This window comes from Aulonocara stuartgranti (genome assembly GCF_965226115.1).
Source record: "Aulonocara stuartgranti genome assembly, chromosome: 9".
NCBI classification, from domain to species: Eukaryota; Metazoa; Chordata; class Actinopteri; order Cichliformes; family Cichlidae; genus Aulonocara; species Aulonocara stuartgranti.
Window position 1 is genome coordinate 2,485,001 of NC_138960.1, and position 20,607 is coordinate 2,505,607.

General features: G+C 40.9%; 1 protein-coding gene and 1 long non-coding RNA gene across 2 annotated transcripts in view; one reads left to right on the forward strand and one right to left on the reverse strand.

The window, feature by feature from the left end:
* plppr5b (phospholipid phosphatase related 5b) overlaps positions 1-13,609 on the reverse strand; it is a 132,501-nt gene extending 118,892 nt beyond the window's left edge. The window contains exons 1-2 of the mRNA XM_082545814.1: positions 13,174-13,609; positions 5,732-5,820 (exon numbers count right to left, since the gene is read on the reverse strand). Of these exons, the coding sequence (XP_082401940.1) occupies positions 5,732-5,794 (63 nt within the window). The 5' untranslated portion in view covers positions 5,795-5,820; positions 13,174-13,609. The remainder of the gene's footprint in view (positions 1-5,731; positions 5,821-13,173) is intronic.
* Positions 13,610-16,986: 3,377 nt separating this feature from the next.
* On the forward strand, positions 16,987-19,204 carry LOC309713911. Its single transcript, XR_014278736.1, has 4 exons — positions 16,987-17,034; positions 17,282-17,338; positions 17,566-17,640; positions 19,009-19,204. It is a non-coding gene; the product is annotated as an uncharacterized lncRNA (long non-coding RNA).
* The last annotated feature ends 1,403 nt before the right edge of the window (positions 19,205-20,607 follow it).

Sequence of the window (20,607 nt, forward strand, 5' to 3'; positions counted from 1 at the left end):
TCTCTCTCTTCTATTCAGCCCCCTCCTCCTCCGCAGCGGCGTCCACTTCCGCTGAGCGGCTCATGACGGCTCGGCTGTGCGCCAGAAGCCTCCGTGACTGCGTTCAGCACGTCCTCCACCCTCCGCTGCTGCCGCTGCACACTGACTGAGACAGAAGGGGAGGTGTGGGGGCGAGCGACGTGTGTGAGGGTGTGTCTGCGCGTAAGAGCTGAGAAGGCTTGGCTAAAAGCTTGACGTGATCCACGTGTGTGTGTGTGTGTGTGTGTGGGTGTGCGTATGTGTGTGCGTGTGTGTGTGGGTGTGTGTGTGTGTAAACCATATGTGTGCGTAAACCCGGACGTGTGTTTAGCAGCAGAGAAAGGATCAGCTGGAGAGAACGGAGAGACGGGATTATGCGCAGGGAGGGGCCATGGACGTCATATGAGTGCTCAAGGAAATGAGGAGATGAATAGAAGTGAATGAGAAGAAGGTGCATGATGCAGAGTCTCCATCTGGAGGGATGCAGATGCTCTCTGTGGCACATATGGCAGGTCACTTCCTGTCGGCGCTGCTGAAAGAAAGATTCAGAACTTTAGTGAAAGAGTGCAAATCACTGGCTTTATGAGTCACAGGAGGCGCCTTCTTCACAGGAGTCTGCTGTAGCAACATGTAACAGCACAGGTGTGTCAGTGTTTTATCTGTTTATAATTATATGATGAATAAAAAATGACATATAACACATGAATGCATTTTTGTTTTACAGAACTGTTCAGCTAAACTTTAAAATTCAACAGCTAACAAAAGGAGAAAACGGAGACTTATCAGCAACACCGTTCAGTAAGGGGGGAGTCGTGTAATTGTTATGATTATGTAGTGGCTTTAAAAAATAACTGTAATCAGCCAAGATTGTTATTTTTCTCAGACGCTCCTGGACAAAAGAGCTCATCTCCACTTTGAACGAGCCAAACTAAATATCTGTCATCTTTAAAAACCTGATGCAGAGCAGGAGAAAAACACCATCATGATGGAGGCAACAAACACTCGTGGATCATATAAGACTCACCATCGAGTGTTATATGTGATTTATAAAGTGTTAAAGCACTCTTGTCTGTGTGTGCTTTTGCTAATAGTAACTTTATTCTTTATTGTTAATCAAGGATATAATCAAATGTAATTTGAGTAGTAAAAATGTTTGGATTTTGAGGTGTGGACATGATCGATCACTGACCTTTATATTCATCTCTGGGAGTAAGAAGATCAGAACTGTGCAACCAACCTGTCAGTAGTTTTAAATGTTGTAATGGTTAAACACGATTATGATTCACATGTGGTTTTGCTGACAGTTTACTATACTTAGTGCCAATCAGAATATACTCAGGTAGATATAATTGTGTTTAAGTTGAGCAATGCAAAAATGTAATAACGATTCTAAAGACAGGCCTAACTGAAACTTGAGAGTTGTGATGCTGCGAGGCGATGCACAGGACACTCTGACCTCTGACTTTAGTAAAACGACGACTGCATTGAGTAAACTGTGATTAACTAACACAGAGTTTTAAAGAAAACGTATTGCTTTAACTGCTTTAAAAGGGATTGTGCTAAGATGAGTGCTCTTGTGAGAATTTGCTAAAGACAAATCCAACTGAAGTAAAATAGCATAAAATTAAAAGCTGAACTTAAATACCTTAAATTAGCTGAACGTTCGGTGATGGAGAGGATAATGTGGTCTGGGTAGATATCAGCGTCTTTTAAGATCAGAGCATAAACTGGGAATTTCTGGAGACGTTCTGTGTCGTTCGCTTCGTCTTCTGGGAACGAGCAGTTCACAAGACGTCCACCATTGGAAATTCCAGCAGAGACATGAAGAAGGATCAAACTCCGCCCAAGTTTTGGAGTTCTTGGCTTTTTCTGCTCATTTTGCTGAGTTGAATGATTCATTGGGAAGGACCAAAGTACTACATTGTGCTCTACAAGGGCCTGATATCCACTTACGAGGACGTTATGCTGCCACTGCTCTATCAAAATTTACAGCAAATGTCCTCATATGTGGATCTCATTTTTCTCAGAAACAAAAATCAGGTAATGTTTTGTTTTTACATTCATCAGGCCCCAGTCAGCCCAAGTAGTGAAGAGAAATTAGAAAAGCATGCCATGAAAGAGTTCAGGTCTCAGGAGGTTCAGGAGGTTCAGGTCTCAGGAACACTACAACACTAAAGAGAACTAATATGATCCTCTATAACTAGACACAAATCCTAAAACAGGAAATTATACAGTGTTTAGAAAAAACTAATAAGCACAAGGAAACAAAACTTAATGAGACACTAAACTGCATAATTTTCAATAAAAAACTGGAAAAAATGGGGCGTCCTAAAACGTTTGGCAGTGTACATAAAATCAAACTGTAGCCATGCAGTCTGTATCTGCTGTGCTGTCTGTCTGTGTTTTGAGTGTTGTGTCTCTTAATGTGCATATTGATTGTATTGATTGTCAATGTTTTTCTTTTGCATGTGTTGTTTTTTATGTGTGGCCTCATAATAATGTAATAATAATAATACGCAGGTTTTTACCTTTATTGTTTCACAAAAGTTTAAAAAGGGAATGTCCACAGTTTGGATACACAATATTTGAAAACAATTTATCAGGAGCAAAGCAAAAGCCAAATGAAAAAATAGAAAACTTATTTCTGTGTAATATACTGGGAATCACTATGGAAAGTACCTGATTCAATGGTTTATAAGGAAGTGAATCACTGGCAGGATTTGTGGAGTGTTTTGATGATGAGCCACGACTACAGGTGTGTCCAGCTGTTATATCCCGTGGCTACTTTGATGAGTGAAAAGTCTGAATACATTTTGGTCTATAAATTGATTCCTTGACTTCTTTTTAAACTCCAATTGCTAATCTGCACTATGCTAATCTAGTGTAAAGATTATGTTCAGTCAGGAATCCATCAGCATCCTTGAGCTGTAATGCAGGCTTTCTCATGTCCTGTCCTTCGCCTACACCTTGCCTTATCACAGGCTCTGTATCTGCCTTATCTTAGACTCTGCTCTCTCCTGCCCTGAAGTGGCCCCTGAGCTGTACTGCAGGCTCAGGCTCTGCTTTGCTTTATGCCTTTGCTATCCAGAGCCCTCCCTAAGTTTTCTAACTCATCATGATGCATGTTTATTCATGTTATGTCTGACCGTGTGCCTCTGCGATGCTGCTGCTAACATACATCTGTTCTTTAACAGGAAGGAACTTCCTACAACAGCAAGACTGCTGTTTCTTTTCTTCTGCTGTAATTTCTATCACTGCTTGGATTTCATTCTGCTGTGAGGGGCCATCAGAGTCCAGTTGGCAAAAAGCATAATTGAATTTTGTATATCAGCAAATCATGTTCACTTTCTTCACTCATCTGTCTGCTTTCCCACGTGTTTGGCTGTCAGACTATTCTTTTACATCACTTCCACTTTCCAATGCTGTAAAATTCAATGATGACATCATTGTCCACCTTCCTTTCAACACTTCACATCAGAGAGAGCAGCTAAACAAGACCACACAGTGAAAGGCCAATACGTTCGATTGTTGCTGTTTTACACCCAGTTATGGACAATGAGTAGTGATGACATCCTTTGTGGAGTTCAGGAAGCAGAAGAGATATGGGCATAGTTCTTTCTGGGTCTATACTTTTTATTTGATGCTTTAATGGTCAGTAAGCTTTCCTAGTAAGTATAAGTATATAAATGTTAAGTATACTTCTAACATTTATAAGTACAGCAGTCCCTCGTTTATCGCGGGGGTTACATTCTAAAAATAGGTGAAATCCACGAAGTAGCCAACTTTATTTTTTACAATTATTATAGATGTTTTACGGCTGTGAAACCCCTCACTACACACTCTATACACTTTTCTCAGACAGGCATGAACATTTTCACACTTTTCTCTCTTGTTTAAACTCTCAAAGTTCAAACCTTTGTAGAAAAATAAGTCCAGTATTATAGAAACCAAAGATCAAACCCTGTTTTCAGGTCCAGAACATGGGAATAGAGCAGCTGCCAGAGAATTCAGCATTAATGAATCAATGGTACGGGAGTAGAGGAAGCAAGAAGAATGAGTTGAGTAAAGTTTGACTTATCTGACTGTTACAGGAGACACAAGATTAACTGACAACGGTCTACAGCCAATCAGGATGCAGAACACAATGCACTGTAAGAAAAAAATCATGCAAAATTGCAGAGAAAACAAATCCGCGAAACAGTGAGGCTGCGAAAAGTGAACCGCGTTATAGCGAGGGACTGCTGTGTATACAAATGTTAGCAGTATTCACTTTCTTTATTCTGTACAGTTCTCTCTGTTCAGACAGCAGATGTTTCATGGCTTACGCGCCTGTGTTAATTACTATCTGCCTTCAAAAGCAGAAACTTAAAAATAATATTATATATATATTATCCATTCGCTTCACTTCTGCTTATCCTTTTCAGGGGCGCTGGAGCCTATCCCAGCTGTCATAGGGCGAGAGGCGGGGTACACCCTGGACAGGTCGCCAGTCTGTCGCAGGGCTAACACACAGAGACAGACAACCATTCACACTCACATTCATTCGCACATTCACACCCAGTGACAATTTGGATTATCCAATTAACCTATCCCCACAAGCTGCACGTCTTTGGACGGTGGGAGGAAGCCGGAGTACCCGGAGAGAACCCACGCAGACACGGGGAGAACATGCAAACTCCACACAGAAAGACCCCGGCCTGATGGTGGAATTGAACTCAGGACCTTCTTGCTGTGCGGCAACAGTGCTAACCACCGCGCCACCGTGCTGCCTTATATTATATTATAATTAATATAATTATAATTATACTATAATTATATAATTGTAATTATTATTAGATTATAATTATAACTATAATAATTAAATAAGTCCATGACCAGTACAAGTAACTCACTATACTACTTCTTCCACAGCAAAAAAATAAAATAAAATAAAAAGAAATAGAAATGTCTGATCAAAGCTGCTAAATCTGTTCAAAGTTAATCACAGGCTTCTGTTTTACTGAAAGGAGTCCCAACACACCGATAAAAGCAAACGAGTAAGCTCTATACAAATTCACAAAGACTATCAGTTGCCGAATTGCTGAGATGTGTGATCTGATTCTGTTGCCACCAGAGGGTGACAGAACACTATTCTGTAACACCAAAGACCCACACCTGGCACAAAAGGAGCACTGTAGCTACAACAGTATCAACAAAAGCTGCACATCATGAAAGTTGTTACTTCCAATCTGAGTGAAATGCAAAGATCATCTTTGGATTGTGTTAGAAAGGTACAAAGTCTCAGCACTGAATAGCCATAATAAAACAACCAAGCCAGACGTACTGATTCACAACTCTCCAGTAATTTGACTCAGGTATCGTTGAAAGAAAGAAAGAAAGAAAGAAAGAAAGAAAGAAAGAAAGAAAGAAAGAAAGAAAGAAAGAAAGAAAGAAAGAAAGAAAGAAAGAAAGAAAGAAAGAAAGAAAGAAAGAAAGATAGATAGATAGATAGATAGATAGATAGATAGATAGATAGATAGATAGATAGATAGATAGATAGATAGAAACATACATACATACATACATACACTGGTGAGATTGTGAACAACACGCACTCAAACTAGTTAGAGTAGTCTCATTGTTTTAATAGGACAACACTTAAAACAAAGTTTTCTGATGCAACTGAAAGTATCCATCAATCCTATCTACTCGTACCTCATGAAACACGTCTTACCTCCCCCGTCAGAGAGGTGAACCACTTCTTTCGCTCTTTTCTACTTGGTGGTTTTGAAGGCATGTTGACTTCTCTTCTTACCAGGGCAGCTAAAGAGAGACAAACGAGATCAGAGAAGAAATGATTCAAATTTTTTTCATTACAAAGCTTCAGAAACATTTCAACATATTGCATCTACAGTTCTAAAGCCTGGAGCAGCTGTACTCCATGGAGAAACCTGACCACTGTGAGAAAGTATCTGGGAACTAGATAAAAGCATTTCAGAGTGAAATTTGCAATATGATTGGTGAAAGCCCAAAACTTTGCCATCAAGACAACAAGAATGTTTCCAAAACTACAGCAATTAGTTTCAGTTCCATTAAATGCAGTAAAGTGAGATAAACCTGTGCTAACTTTTTTGAAATATTACTGTTTCAAAGGTTACAAGACCCACAGGCACACATGCAGACAGCTTCAGTGAAGCTCCACGTATGTGGAGCTGGTTCCAAAGGAAAAAAGGCTTAAAATGACAGGCAGACATTGTCTTTCTATGAGGGTCCTCGCAAAGACTAAGAACGCTCTCTCATCTGCTGACGTCGAGAAAGTAATTCATGCCTTCATTTCACCCAAGCTTGATTATTGCAATAGCCTTTCTTTTGGAATTGGACAGGCTCCGCATTCTTGACCTGTCTGAAATGTGACAGGCGCACATAAAAAGACCATTTATACCCCGTTCTAGCTTCTCTAAACTGGCCACCTGTTAGATTCAGAATTGATAACAAGATTTTATTGTTTGTTTTTGAGTCATTAAAATTAAACACCTGATTACCTTTCTGAAGTTTGCTGACTTTGCCTTTTTTATTTACGCTCCCCTGCTATGTGTTATTCTTTTTAGTTGCACAGGACTTTGGTCAACTCTTGTTGTTAAATATACTTTAAAAAAATTAGACTTGACTTCACCAGATTTGCAATAAATGAGAACACCCCTGCAATAAGAGGCGATCTTCACCCGGGCTGATGTCTGTAAAAGCCAGAGGAGACTGACTGTTCCGCAGGCACCAACAGCACACGTCCTTTTGGACACCATGCTGGAGTAGGATGTTGTTTCATCGTGTTTCAAGTCTGCCACTGATTCAAGCTGCCCCAAAAATCCACCATTACATTTGGTAATGACTACCACCCTGAAGAAGTGCTTCGAGAGGCTGGCAAAGGACCACAGCATCCCTTTTGCTGCATCATGTATTCATCGCATTCAAGTTTGCTTACTGGCCAAACCTCTCCACAGAGGACACCATTTCCTGTGCTCTTCACCTGAGCTTGGCACATCTGGAAGAGTTACGTCCAAATGCTGATTGTTCACTTAAGCTCAGCAGCTGGTGAGCAAACTGACCTCCCGGGTATCAGCACCTCCTCAGTGACAGAGCTCAGCATCTCTAAATGAAACATTTCATGTAACACATTCACTGTCCAGTTCATTAGGTATACCTGTGAACATCTCATTAGCACAAATTAATCAGCCAATCACAAGGCAGCAACTTATTTGTATTTTTGCATTTGGGCAGAGAGAATATTAACTGACTGATGTTAGAATTTATTTTTATTGTAAAGGCTATATACCTCATAATTGTTAGGTGATGGCTGTGTGCGGACAGGGATAGGACCCAAGGTGCAGACTCCGGAGACAGAACTTAAACCAAAACAGCTTTAATGCTGAACGCAAAATTACATAACTGGAACAAAACTCAAAATAAACTAACACCGGTGGATGGGCAAAACACACAGCAAAATAAACGGTAGATCGCGACACCGACATAGAGAAACACAGGGCTTAAATACACAGAGGGAGCAATCAGGGAATGAATAACAGGAGGGAAACACAGCTGGGGCAAATCAGAACTGACGAGACAAAAGGAAGCGTAAACTGAACACACTGAGATAAGACAGAGACCTTCAAAGTAAAACAGGAAACACATAACACAGACTCACATGCAGGCACTACAGAGGGAACAGAGACGTGGGACCAGGGCAGACACAAACACTGACTGAACACGGGGATATAGGAACTAAGGATACACAGAGACGCGAACTAGACAAGGGGATACAGGTGATAGGGGAGACAGAACAACTAAAGAAGACAGAGACATAAACCATAAGACAGAACTCAAAGAAACCAAAGACTAAAAAGTGTAAATAATATAATAAACTCAAATACCCTGGGTCAACGACCCAGGCATCCTAACAATAATTTGTGTGTCTGTGTTTTGTCCTGTGTTGTACACAGATGTGCACTGTAGTCTGGTTTTGGATTTAATTCAATTCAATGTTATTTATACAGCCCCAAATCACAACAACAGTCGCCTCAAGGTGCTTTATATTGTACAGTAGATCCTACAATGATATATACAGAGAAAAACCCAACAATGATATGACCCCCTATGAGCAGCACTTTGGCAACAGTGGGAAGGAAAAACTCCCTTTTAACAGGAAGAAACCTCCAGCAGAACCAGGCTCAGGGAGGGGCGGGGCCATCTGCTGTGATTGGTTGGGGTGAGAGAAGGAAGACAGGATAAAGACATGCTGTGGAAGAGAGACAGAGGTTAATAACAGATATGATTCAATGCAGAGAGGTCTATTAACACATAGTGAGTGAGAAAGGTGACTGGAAAGGAAAAACTCAATGCATCATGGGAATCCCCCGGCAGCCTACGTCTATTGCAGCATAACTAAGGGAGGATTCAGGGTCACCTGGTCCAGCCCTAACTATATGCTTTAGCAAAAAGGAAAGTTTGAAGCCTAATCTTAAAAGTAGAGATAGTGTCTGTCTCCCATTCTACTTTTAAATACTCTAGGAACAACAAGTAGGCCTGCAGAGCGAGAGCAAAGTGCTCTAATAGGGTGATATGGTACTACAAGGTCATTAAGATAAGATGGGGCCTGATTATTTAGGACCTTGTATGTGAGGAGCAGGATTTTGAATTCTGGATTTAACAGGAAGCCAATGAAGGGAAGCCAATACAGGAGAAATATGCTCTCTCTTTCTAGTCCCTGTCAGGACTCTTGCTGCAGCATTTTGGATTAGCTGAAGGCTTTTCAGTGAGTTTCTTGGACATCCTGATAATAATGAATTACAGTCGTCCAGCCTGGAAGTAATAAATGCATGAACTAGTTTTTCAGAGGGGCAAATTTTGGAAGAGAGCCGGAGATTGATAACATGATTTAGACTGCTACACACAGATACTTCCAGACACAAACAGAGAGAAGTCTCTGAGGTCTGCCTGCTCTAGAGATGGCACCAAGTTACAAAACTTCAAGGCTGACGTAAAACTTTAATAGAAATGGGAGTGTTGCCTTCAAAAGGCTGATCTCTATATAAGGAGATGTCAACTGAGGTGCAGAGGAAGACACGTGAGCTCAGACCTAAGGCCACCCTTTCAATCAATCATGTTAACGTTCGGTTGCCTGGGTGCAGCAGTCTTTGTCTCTGAGCCACAGAGGTCCGAGGTGCCATGTAAAACTAATTTCTAACAGTTTGATAATAAATCTATGAATAAATTGATGATAAAATTGAGCATATGTGTCTTCTCTCATAAAAAACCAACAGTGGTAGTTCTCTGGGCAAAAATTCAAAATGTCAAAGCAGAAAGACTAGACTGCTTCAAGCTAACAGGAAGGACCATGAAGTCAAAGAACCACTTCATACGACCCAAGTGTACAAAAGAGCATCTATCAGGGCTCTAGAGTGCGACCAAAATTGCGTTGAAAATACGACCTAATTTCTCAGTGGTGCGACTAAAAAAAATCCTAGGTGGCACTGGTGTGACCAGCCGTTAGAGATAACAAAAAGTGTCCGCAACTCGGAAAGCCTCCATGTGGTCAACAACTGACACACATTATGCCCCTATCGTGATCTAAACCAATCAGAGACAGTCAGGGGTGGGACCTCTCTGATTGGCTGTGGTCCAGACATTCCTGTCGATGTCGATGTATGTTTGAAAGTGCAGGCGGATAGAAAGAGGTGAGCACGGGGGGGTTTCAACAATCGATTTTCCGATTAAAATGGATTTTAGCTTGAATGATGTGATATTGATTCATTAAATCCTGAATCGATTTTTAAATATAAATGTATTTTGCCAGAAACGCCAGAAGCTCACAAAACGATTTCAACAGCCACCAAACAGCTAAAACAGTAAATGAGAGCAGGTACACGGATTCCAGACAAAGACGTGAACACACAGCGTGGACCTGACGCGTCAGTGAGATGTCAGCTTTCTCGTACACAGACACGCCGTCGGGGCTGAAGGTCAACGGCTCACACCAAAATGTACTTCAAGAACAGTTTCTCGAATCTGTTTTCTGCATTATTTGTTTGCTTATTGCGCACCAGTCTGCTGTTCAATACTGAAGAAACGTAAACTTTTTAAAATGATGACAATTTGCAAAACACTCAGCTGTGTCTGTAATCAAACCTCTGTAACTTTGCTTCACTTCAGCAGCATCAGGTAATGTTCATACGTTGATTCATGGTTTTCTTTGTTTTTGTTCTACTGCAGAATATTTTTGAGGTCATCTGCTATAAAAAGCCAGAACAGGAAAATCTGCTTCTTGTTTTTCTGTTTTATTCACAGTTACTTTGACACAAAGACCTCTGCTGTGATGCTCACACCTCTGATGAAGTCTCACAGCGTCAGTACTGATAAATGATCAGAATGATGATATTTCTGACTGTCTGAGTCAAAATTGAATTGAAGTGAATGGATTATAGAAATCAGCGATGATACCCAGCCCTAGTGGCTGACAGAAGAAGATGTAGCTGTGGGTAACGAGAAAAGGTGAAAAGAACGATTGATAACTTTTTTGTTAAGGCCTGATTCATGGCTCTGACACACAGCCATCAACCTCTCAGGTTATGTCTAACACTGGTTCGGAGACAGCATCACATAATGAGCCACATACGATCGACTCCGAGCCAGAGCCCACTGAAAGTAAAAGAAGGAAAGTGTATACATTTGGAAGAGAGCGGCTTGACCAGTTTCCCTGGCTAAGATACAGTAAAGCTGACAACATGATGCACTGCATTTACTGCTGTGGGTGTGGACAGACCGCGGCCGGCAATACTGCATTTGTGACTGGTGCTAATACGTTTTAAACTGAAACGCTGAAAAAGCACAGCGTATCCAGAAAACACATTACATGCTGTGATAAATGCACTGCCCAAGTGTCCCCTCTGCCCACGGCCTTTCAGCAGCAGGCAGCAGCAAACAGGTCGTCAGAGGAGCCGATGTGATGATTAAGTTTAACATTGCTTACAATATTACCAAAGAGTGCCAACGCACTTTAAGCACTTTTTCAGTAACTTATCTTTCTTGTAGAACTGTGCTCCAAATAAATAATAATAGACTGTATTTTTATGGCGCTTTTTGAGACCCTCAAAGCGCTTTACAATGCCACTATTCATTCACTCTCACATTCACACACTGGTGGAGGCAGCTACAGTTGTAGCCACAGCTGCTCTGGGGCAGACTGACAGAAGCGAGGCTGCCATATTGCGCCATCGGCCCATCTGGCCATCACCAGTAGGCAGTAAGTGAAGTGTCTTGCCCAAGGACACAAAGACCAAGACAGACAGAGCTGGGGATCTAACCAGCAACCTTCCAGTTACAAGATGAGCTTCCCAACCCCCTGAGCCACGGTCGCGCCCCAATGAAGAACTTTGTGTTGACAAGATTGTTAGTTAATCATTTACAAATCAATATTGGCTGTATGGACAGCAAATTTCCACCCCAAAAAGTGCACATGTAAAACTGCGGTGTTAAGCGATGTGGTTGAAAAATTTGGGTGCACCTAACTTTTGTGCTGGTGCACCTAAGAAAAAAAGTTAGGCGCACCAATGGCACAAAGGTAGTCTAGAGCCCTGATCTATGAAAGCAAAACCTATCAAATGTTGAAGTAGACTGGCACACTGACCAACTGAGCATAAACATCACAGCCAACCTGAGTGTTGTTGCTGATCATGTCCATCCCTTCAGGTCCCTAACCCTAACGCATCTGAATTTAAATAAAAACCACACAATCCAATGCACCTGCATGCTGTATTTCAATTTCAATCACACATAAACATGAAATATATCTAAGTTACATATTTAAAAATCCATATTTAAAGGAAACAGGAAAAAAGGAAATATTGAATGGTTAATTGCTCAAATTATATTTTTTGTATCATGTGTGATGGAGATCAAGAATGGCCTGCATTTGTATAGCGCTTTACTAGTCCCTAAGGACCCCAAAGCGCTTTATACTACATTCAGTCATCCACCCATTCACACACACATTCACACACTGGTGATGGCAGCTACATTGTAGCCACAGCTGCCCTGGGGCGCACTGACAGAGGCGAGGCTGCCGGACACTGGCGCCACCGGGCCCTCTGACCACCACCAGTAGAATGTAGTGATGGGATTTCCGGCTCTTTTTAGAGAACCGGCTCTTTCAGCTCGGCTCACTAAAAACAGCCGGCTCTTTCGGCTCCCAACCGGCTCTTCAGGTTGTTTTGTTGCTTTAATTAATTAATTATCAACAACAACATAAAATTATGCACAAAAGGAATTAGTAATGTAAAAAAACGTGGTTTTCTTTATGCATGTTTATACATAAATTTTTATGGGGGCCCCTAGAGACGAAACATGTACAAACTCCAAAACACATTTCTAGCATTAACTAAACTTCCAAAACAGAGCTACTAGATCACTTAAATTACACAATCGAATTCATATGTCTATTGTTTTTGTATTAATACACAAACACTCATATATATATATTAAAATAATTTTTTAAAAAAACCCTCATTTACCTGTTACTACCACACACCCAATCCAATTGTTGGTACTTCCTGGCTTGTGTAGCCACTAGGTAAAAGCTCAACACGGCCCCTAGCATCCTGGAGCACTTCAGTTGTGTTTTGGAGTTTGTACGTTTTGGAGTTTGTACTTGCTTTGTCTCTAGGGGCCACTGTAAATATACTCCACATAAAATGTAATAAATAAATTATAAAATACACAAACCAACTATTTACATTTCATACATTTTAACTTTTAACTACTTAAATTTTCAGCTTTTTCCTGTTAAACAAATTTAAAGTGAAACAACACAAAACACTGCAAACCACAACACAATCAAATATAAATTAAAATATGGAAAAAAAGCGACAAAAAGAAAAGAACGCCCAGATCTTTAATTAAGGCAAAGGTTGGCATTTAGAAATATTAATATCACACTCAACTGACTGCGTTTTATCTTCCCATTGCACTGATGGGTGGACAGTTCTCAGGTGCCTGTGCATGTTGTTTGTGGAGCCGGCTCTATATGATATCCTTTTCTTGTACACTCTGCCTTTGTTTTGTCAATAAGATTGAAATGGCTCCAGACTTTGCTTCTTTTCTTGGTGTCACTCATTTTCTTTACTGTACCTTTCCAATGTGACGGTGTTGTCTCTTGTTGCTCCCGGCTCTCTTTCTTTCCCTCTCCCTCCTGCTCTTGTTGTGTGCTACTGCTGTTGCGAGTGTAACTACCGCCCCGCCCCCTCAGCTCAGCGCTGAGCAGAGGGGGGAGGGGCGCAAACGCAAGGCTCTGTTTGCCGTCTCTGCTCAGCGCAAACACAAGGGTGATTTGCAACGTGAAGCGAAAAAAAGTGAAAGAGAGGGCAGGAGAAAGAAAAAAAAAACCTTGTTCACTTCAAAGATCCGGCTCTGAGAGCCATTTCGACCGACCCATCACTGGCAGAATGCATGCTTAGTTCTGTCTGGGAAGCTCACTGGTTTATGGCTTAAAAAGAAACTGCAGCGGTTCTTTTTGCAGTCTCTGCAATGATGTCAAAGCTCTGAACAGAGCTGTAGAAAACTTTTTAGAGGTGAGTGTACAGTACAATTTTCAAAATGAGTCATACAGAATTTAATTATCAAAAGTTACATTTTTATATTTACTAATATATACAATGATGAATCAGCCACAGTTTCCTAATTATATCTGAGTATGATATCCATCCTTTCAACATGCTTTTACAACCTAAATAAATAATCTAATGGATGCCTAATTATTTCCGACCATCATCAAAAACTTGTGAAACGGCGTTGAATAACATTTTCTTGTAAAGTTCACTGTTAAAGTTTTATGTGCCAAGTTGAGACTTTGTTTGTTTGTTCAGCATTGTGTAAAAGTGCTGAACGCGCTGAGCCACCATCCTCAAACATCAGTGGAAGACACTGACATCCAAAGTGGATAAAAGAGGTCCCATCGATCCCTGCCACAGGTCTCGGTGATGACATAATATTACTGGTTTGAACACACAGGTGTGATCTGTTAAGTATGATGTTATCAAGGCTGTCGCAGATACCGACAGAACCGTCAGCTTTCTGTCACCTCGGAGGAGACCAGCGGCAGCAGACGCGGAGACTCGTACCTTGGCCAGCTCCAAGAGTTCGCGCAGTCTCTCTGGAGTCTCTGTGGGTAACCGTCTGAGCGCAGCGCTGTCCGGTGTCTGCAGCTGACACAACGCCCAGGCCCACCGGGTCCGTCAGCCACCTTATCCCGTCACACTTCCTGGGATTTTCCTTTTAGTAACGGGACCCACAGTGCTGCACGATCGCAGATTCTGGTGATGAGACGCATGCGCGGTTTACTTAAGCGCTCGTGGGGGAGATCAATGTTGCATTAACGTGTCAGAAAAGCTAAAAGAGAGAGATGCGTAGAAAAAGAAAATAAATGAGCTCATTATATTATAGCAAAAACAAACAAAAAAGGAAAAATAAACAAAAAAACATGTTGTTTTAATGCAAAAGTCGTCCTTTTGCGTTTCTACCATTTAAATCAAAAATAATACGGAGGTGGTTCTGGTGGTTACCACTTAACTATATTCTACTTTTTTAATCAATAGAAGTTTTTTTTTCGCATCTAATGTCATAAAACAATTATAATGCTGAATGCTGAGGAGCCATAATCATAAAAGGTGCACTGATAACGTCAATTATATTTATTTTTTCATGAAAACATACTCATTCATAGCTTTTATGATAAGTAATGTTTTATTGTAACCATTGCTTTCAAAGACTCTGCATAAAAAAACTATATTTACATGCAATCTATGTTTATTGGCTTTCAAACTCTGTCCTGTATTAAATTCATTTTCCTCTCCAAAACATGTTGTTTATTACAAACTCAAAAAGTTTTCACTGAAAAAAGTCGAAAGTTTGGTGTTTTCTTTGGACATGAAGGCAGCATTACCTTTGCTGTAACTTGTATTTGTTCCAACAACAGTAACAGGAGTTCTGGTGACACAGTCTCACACAGTGTGCATGTGGTGTCAGCTTACCAAGCCAGCAGTTATGTTACGCTGGGAAGAAGCTGAAGTATCACTGCTGAGAGTCTCATTATGTAACTCTGTAATGCAACCTGCTCTCATTACAACAACAGCATACACACACTGTTAAAGAGTCTAACTAGCATATGGTGTCCTATTGTTCTGTTCAGATTAGAAGAATCCTAGAAATTAGAATCTGAGAAAATGTGATTTTCTCTGACAATACTAAATGTTAATTTACTCAAACTCATTTATAATACCACATCAGCAGTAAAAAGAAACCCAGTAAATTTGCAGCTGTTTAGTGTCCCCAGAGGTTTCACATGGTTTGTGTTCTGTTAGTCTAACAACAGAGACTTACTTAGACTTAGGTCCTGCTGTTTGCATTGGGCGGCAGATCTCCGCCAGCACAATCGATCAGCTTCGGCTGTCTAAGGTGTGTAACTCACCGATGAAAGTCCTCCGCCATGTTGTACGGGGGCGGCCTGGATTGTGTCTTCCAAGGGGTGGGTTCCATGGGATGGTGATCTTGGGCAGTTGGTGCGGGAGTTGGCACAGTGTTTGTCCCCCAAAAGGCCGGTCAGTCACAATGTCATTGAGGGGACATGTGGCAGTCCGGCGGTGGACTTCTTCATTGGTGACATGGTCCGAGTAAGAAACAGGGAGGATCCGTCTTAGACATGAGTGTTGAGCCACATTGAGTCTTTGGCGATTTTGGCTGATGTTTTCCATGTATCACAAGTGCAGATCGCGGTAGGTATAATGATGGAGTTGAGCAGATGGATCTTTGTAGCCCGGTCGATCTTCGGGATCAACCAGATCAGCCAGAGTCACTGGAAAACCGCACCCGCTTTCACAATCTGACACACGACTAATGATCAGCATCTCTGTCGCCTGCAAGGATGCTGCCCAGGGTGGTGAATTGGTTCACCTCCACCAGACATTGCTGTCCTACCTGTGGGATACTGTGCCGTCACGTAACCAATTCTCATGACCTTGGCCTGGTTCCCGCTAATCCGGAAGCCCACTTTGGCTGCCTCTTGCTCCAAGTTTTCATGTCATGGTCTTCATGTTTTTCCAGACGTCAGCCAACAAAACAATGCCATCTGCGAAGTTGAGGTCCGTCTGGCGTGTTGATGGACGCCAAGGTATCCCAAAGCCATCTTGGTCCATAGAAGTCTGCATAATAATAATAATAATAATAATAATAATAATAATAATAATAATAATAATGATGATGATGATAGTAATAGTAATAATAATGAGTAATAATAAATAGTAATAATAATTTTGAGCTGTGACTTAAATAAGGGAACGGAATCTATATTTCTTATAACTGGAGGAAGTGAGTTCCTGAGCCGAGGAGCAGAGCAACTGAAAGACAAGATGAGCAGAAGGAACAACAAGATGAGTGGCAGATGAAGATCTGAGAGAGCAGGAAACAGAGGTTATTTGAAGCAGATCACACAGATAAGGAGGGGCAAGGTTATGGATGCACTTAAACGTGAGAATTTAATATTTAAAGTTTATCTGAGCTTCTATGGGCAACCAGTGAAGCTGTTGAAGAATTGGGGTAATATGGTCTCTTAATGGAGTATGAGTTATGACCTGAGCTGCAGAAAGAAGAAGTTGAAGTTTATGGAGGGACTTATTGGGGAGACCAAATAAGAGGGAGTTGCAATAATTGATCTGGGAAGTAATAAGACTATAGACAAGGATGGCAGCAGCACGGGGAGTAAGGAAGGGACGAAGTCGGTTAATGTTAGGTAAGTGAAAGTATGTGTAACGATGTAAAATAATGAACATGGTTTTGTTGTGGTTAAATTCCTGTTAAACTTGGGATCGCAACCATGGGTTTATTTTGAAAGATTTGATTTTAAAACTTTTATTTTGAAAATCCGCAGTGGAAGTCTGCTACTGGTAAACGGGCTTTCCCTAAGCTTATCCCTTTAGTAGCAATGAAGCTTTTGCTGTGGTAAGTTCTTCCTCAGTCCGCCCTGACTGAACATGAGTTTAAAACATATTTGAAGATCCCCATTGAGGTTAACATGACAGCATTAACAGCATGAACTGCCCATACAGTAGCATCTGAGTAGATTTCAGTTTTATGATCTTGTTTCGCAATTAATGGGTTAGACGGTAGGAAAAATGGACACGCTGAGCTAGCAGCTAACAGCTAGAGGAGACTGTCGTGTCTAATAATTTGAAATTTCTCTTGATAGTTGGGCGGGATCCTGTTGCTGGAAACCCATGGTTACTCATGTCCCATGTTATTGCAGGTATGTGTATTTTGTGCTGCAGGCTAATTCTGTTTAAGAAGTACTGCTTATTAAGTTTTGCCCAGTAGATGGCAGCATTGTTCCATTTACTATTGTACATGAAAGGAAATTTTGGCTTTGGTCTGGAAGTGTATTTATTTTCACATGAATGCGCATTTAAGTGAATTAATTTCTCTTTTTTTTTTACCTAAACCACAATGCAGTAATATTTTTATTTTATTTTATAGAATGCACCCTTTCCTCATATCGGTCTCAGTGGTGATGTAGCGATCCTCTGTGAGGACGCAGCAACTGGATCGAAGGTAGAGGGTTCAGAATATTTTGATGAACTTTTCAGGGATGCCATATGACGCTATCAAATGCCTATGTGAAATCGACAAAATTAATCGAGAGATGCTGCTGGTATTCCAAAGTCTGTTCGGTGATTGTGAACAGGATTAAATTCTGCTCTGTGCACAACCAGCCACTGCAGAATCCGGCTTGTTCTTCCCGGAATTTCTGGTCCAGGGCCTTATGAAGTCTTCGGCTATAGTGTGATTCCTCAGTTGTTGCAGTCCGCCAGGTTGCCTTTCTTGGGGAGCTTTACTGTAACTCCTCTTAGCCAATCTTCTTGCACTTGTGCCGATGACCAACATAAGCTGACGGGGCACTGATGTGCTTCAGCATTTCTGCAGACACCATGTACATGCCCAATGCATTGCCATTCTCAAGGAGTTTGATCACGGCTGCAGTTTCTTCAGTGGTTATGGCGTCTGTCCTAATGTCCAAGTCATTCAGAGTCTTTTTGAAGTGTTCCCCCCCTGACAACAGAGGCCTCTAGTATAAGAGGAGATTTTGTCATATCCAGGTAACTTCAGGGTTAACCCCGGGTTTTCTGCTTCAAATGTGATTCACTTTTTACTGAGTTAAATCAGGACTTAACTTATGCCCTAATCTGGAAACTAGCCTGCTTGTTATGCCATTCCATGCTAAAACCACCAACTGTAGTTCACATTTTGTATCACATTGTTGCAGGAATGTGCATGTAATAATTGGTAATTTAGAAAATGTATAAATGTAGTTATACGTGATTCTATTCTGCTGCTGAGTGTATGTTCTTTAAGGCTCAGAACTGAAGGCTGCATTCAGGACTTTATCACACTGGTACATAACGAGAGGGACCTTGAACAAGTGTGCACACACGTACACACACAAACAGCATCTCACTTCATGCTTGCTCTTTCCCTAGCCTCTTATGTCACTTATATGTTTGGTCTTATTATTGTCTTATTTGTTGTGATTTCTGAGCACATGCAGAGGTTTTTGCTTGGGAAGCAACTGTCACCTTGTTTTCAGGGTCTTATGTAACATTCAGTGGTATTGAACTATGTAAAACTTTTCTGCTCTACCTAAAGCTAAACAGCTGAGAGCATCTTGAGGACTGCAGAGAAAAAGGTTTGCACTTTGAACTGTGGTGTTTCCACTGCTGAGGACTTTTGGACACAGGAGTCACAGATCCTTATTGACTTAGCTGCTGTTCACAGTTTTAAAAAGTCTTCATCAGAAAAAGCACTTGTAATTGTTAGAATTGATATTTTTTAGGTTGTCATTTGTGCTTAGAAACATATAATTATTTATGCTTGGAGATATATAATCATTTATATGTTGATAAAATATCTTAACCTTATTAGGTCTGATAAGGACTGTGTACACTCTGTGTACCATGAGATGAGAGGAAGCGGTCTCGAGTTGGCCATGTCATCAGAGAATTTCTGGAGGAGACAGTCACAGATGGTGAAGAGGAAAGGGGACAGAACAGGGTGCTCAGTTGCTGCAGTCTCACAAACTGTGGTCTGCCTGTCAGGAAGTCACTGATCCACTGGACCTGTGTATTGTTGAAAACAAGCAGTTCTTTTAATCTTTGGGCTGAAGGAAGGACAATACTCGGTGTATAAATGCTCAATCAACAATCATTTATTTCCATACAATTCAACACGTAAGAGCATTTGAACCATCATGATGGGGAGCTGCTGGCGGAGGGTACGCAGCAGATCTCAAAATGGTAGCCACTTTCACAGACTTTTATAGCTAGTAACAGCCCCCCTCCTTGTCATAAAAGCCCAAGCATTCACATTCTTTCTCTCACGGCGCCTAAATTATGACCTCGGCTCCTTGCTCCTCTGCTCTCTGTAAGGTGGGGGGGCATGGAATGTGGTCTATCTCTCCTGCCCTAGACACAAAGTCTCCTGGTTACAACTTTCTTCATATGATTCAGCAATAAAGCATTTAAAGAAAACAGTGTAAGACATTCACAGCCGATCAAGGATACAGAGTGATGCATATTTATCTAATGAACTACAAAATGATTATGTTCCTTTAACTCAAGAATATAATGAAAACTAAACTACATACAGATCACACACTCTATTTTAAAGGGTATAATATGATCTATAGCAACATCATAATTCAACTATTTTGATTACATAAATAAGGTAACATATGATAACAGAATAATCTGATAGTATTCTCCACCTGCATGTCTTCCAACTTCTCCCTCAGCATCCTGGACTGGATCATGTTATCGGGGCCAGAGAAGTCGAAGAAAATTATCCGAATTGTGGTGCTCGTTGTTATTAAAGCTTTAGCTTGAGTGTAGAAAGGAGCTCTTCTCTTCTGTGGTGGTTAAGAGAAAGTGATGTATGGTTCTAATGAAAACATTAGACAGTAGAACTCTTTTGCTTTGATTTTTTTTTTCAGTCACATTCTGTTTACATAATTTTTATTTAGACGATGTGTTCTCAAACTTCTACTTGCAAATGCATTTCTGTCTGATTCATCTTTTTAACACTCCTCATAGCATGAAAAATAGAAAACAGCGTTCACCTGGCATGTTCTTTATTTGATTAGACATTTACAGGAACAGGTCTCTGTTTACAGCTTATCATCCTCAAACTTTCAGACCAGTCAATATTTGCGTGGACTTTGTCCCTTAAAAATACATGACATAAACAGAACTGACCTAAACAGCTGTTTTCTCTCTTCTCAGTAATTTGGTCACTCTGTTATTGCCTCAGAGGTAATTTGTTGTTATGCATATCTCAGGACATCTGACTTTTCAGATGTTAAATGGATTTCCTGCAGGTGCTCCAGTAGCATACCGGCCCACAGTTTGTAGGATTCTCATGTATTTTTAAAACATGTCTGAGAATCACATTATATTTCGTATAATTACTATACATGTGTCTGGAGCTTCTTCTTTTCTTTTTGCCATAACATCTCAAAAATGTTGC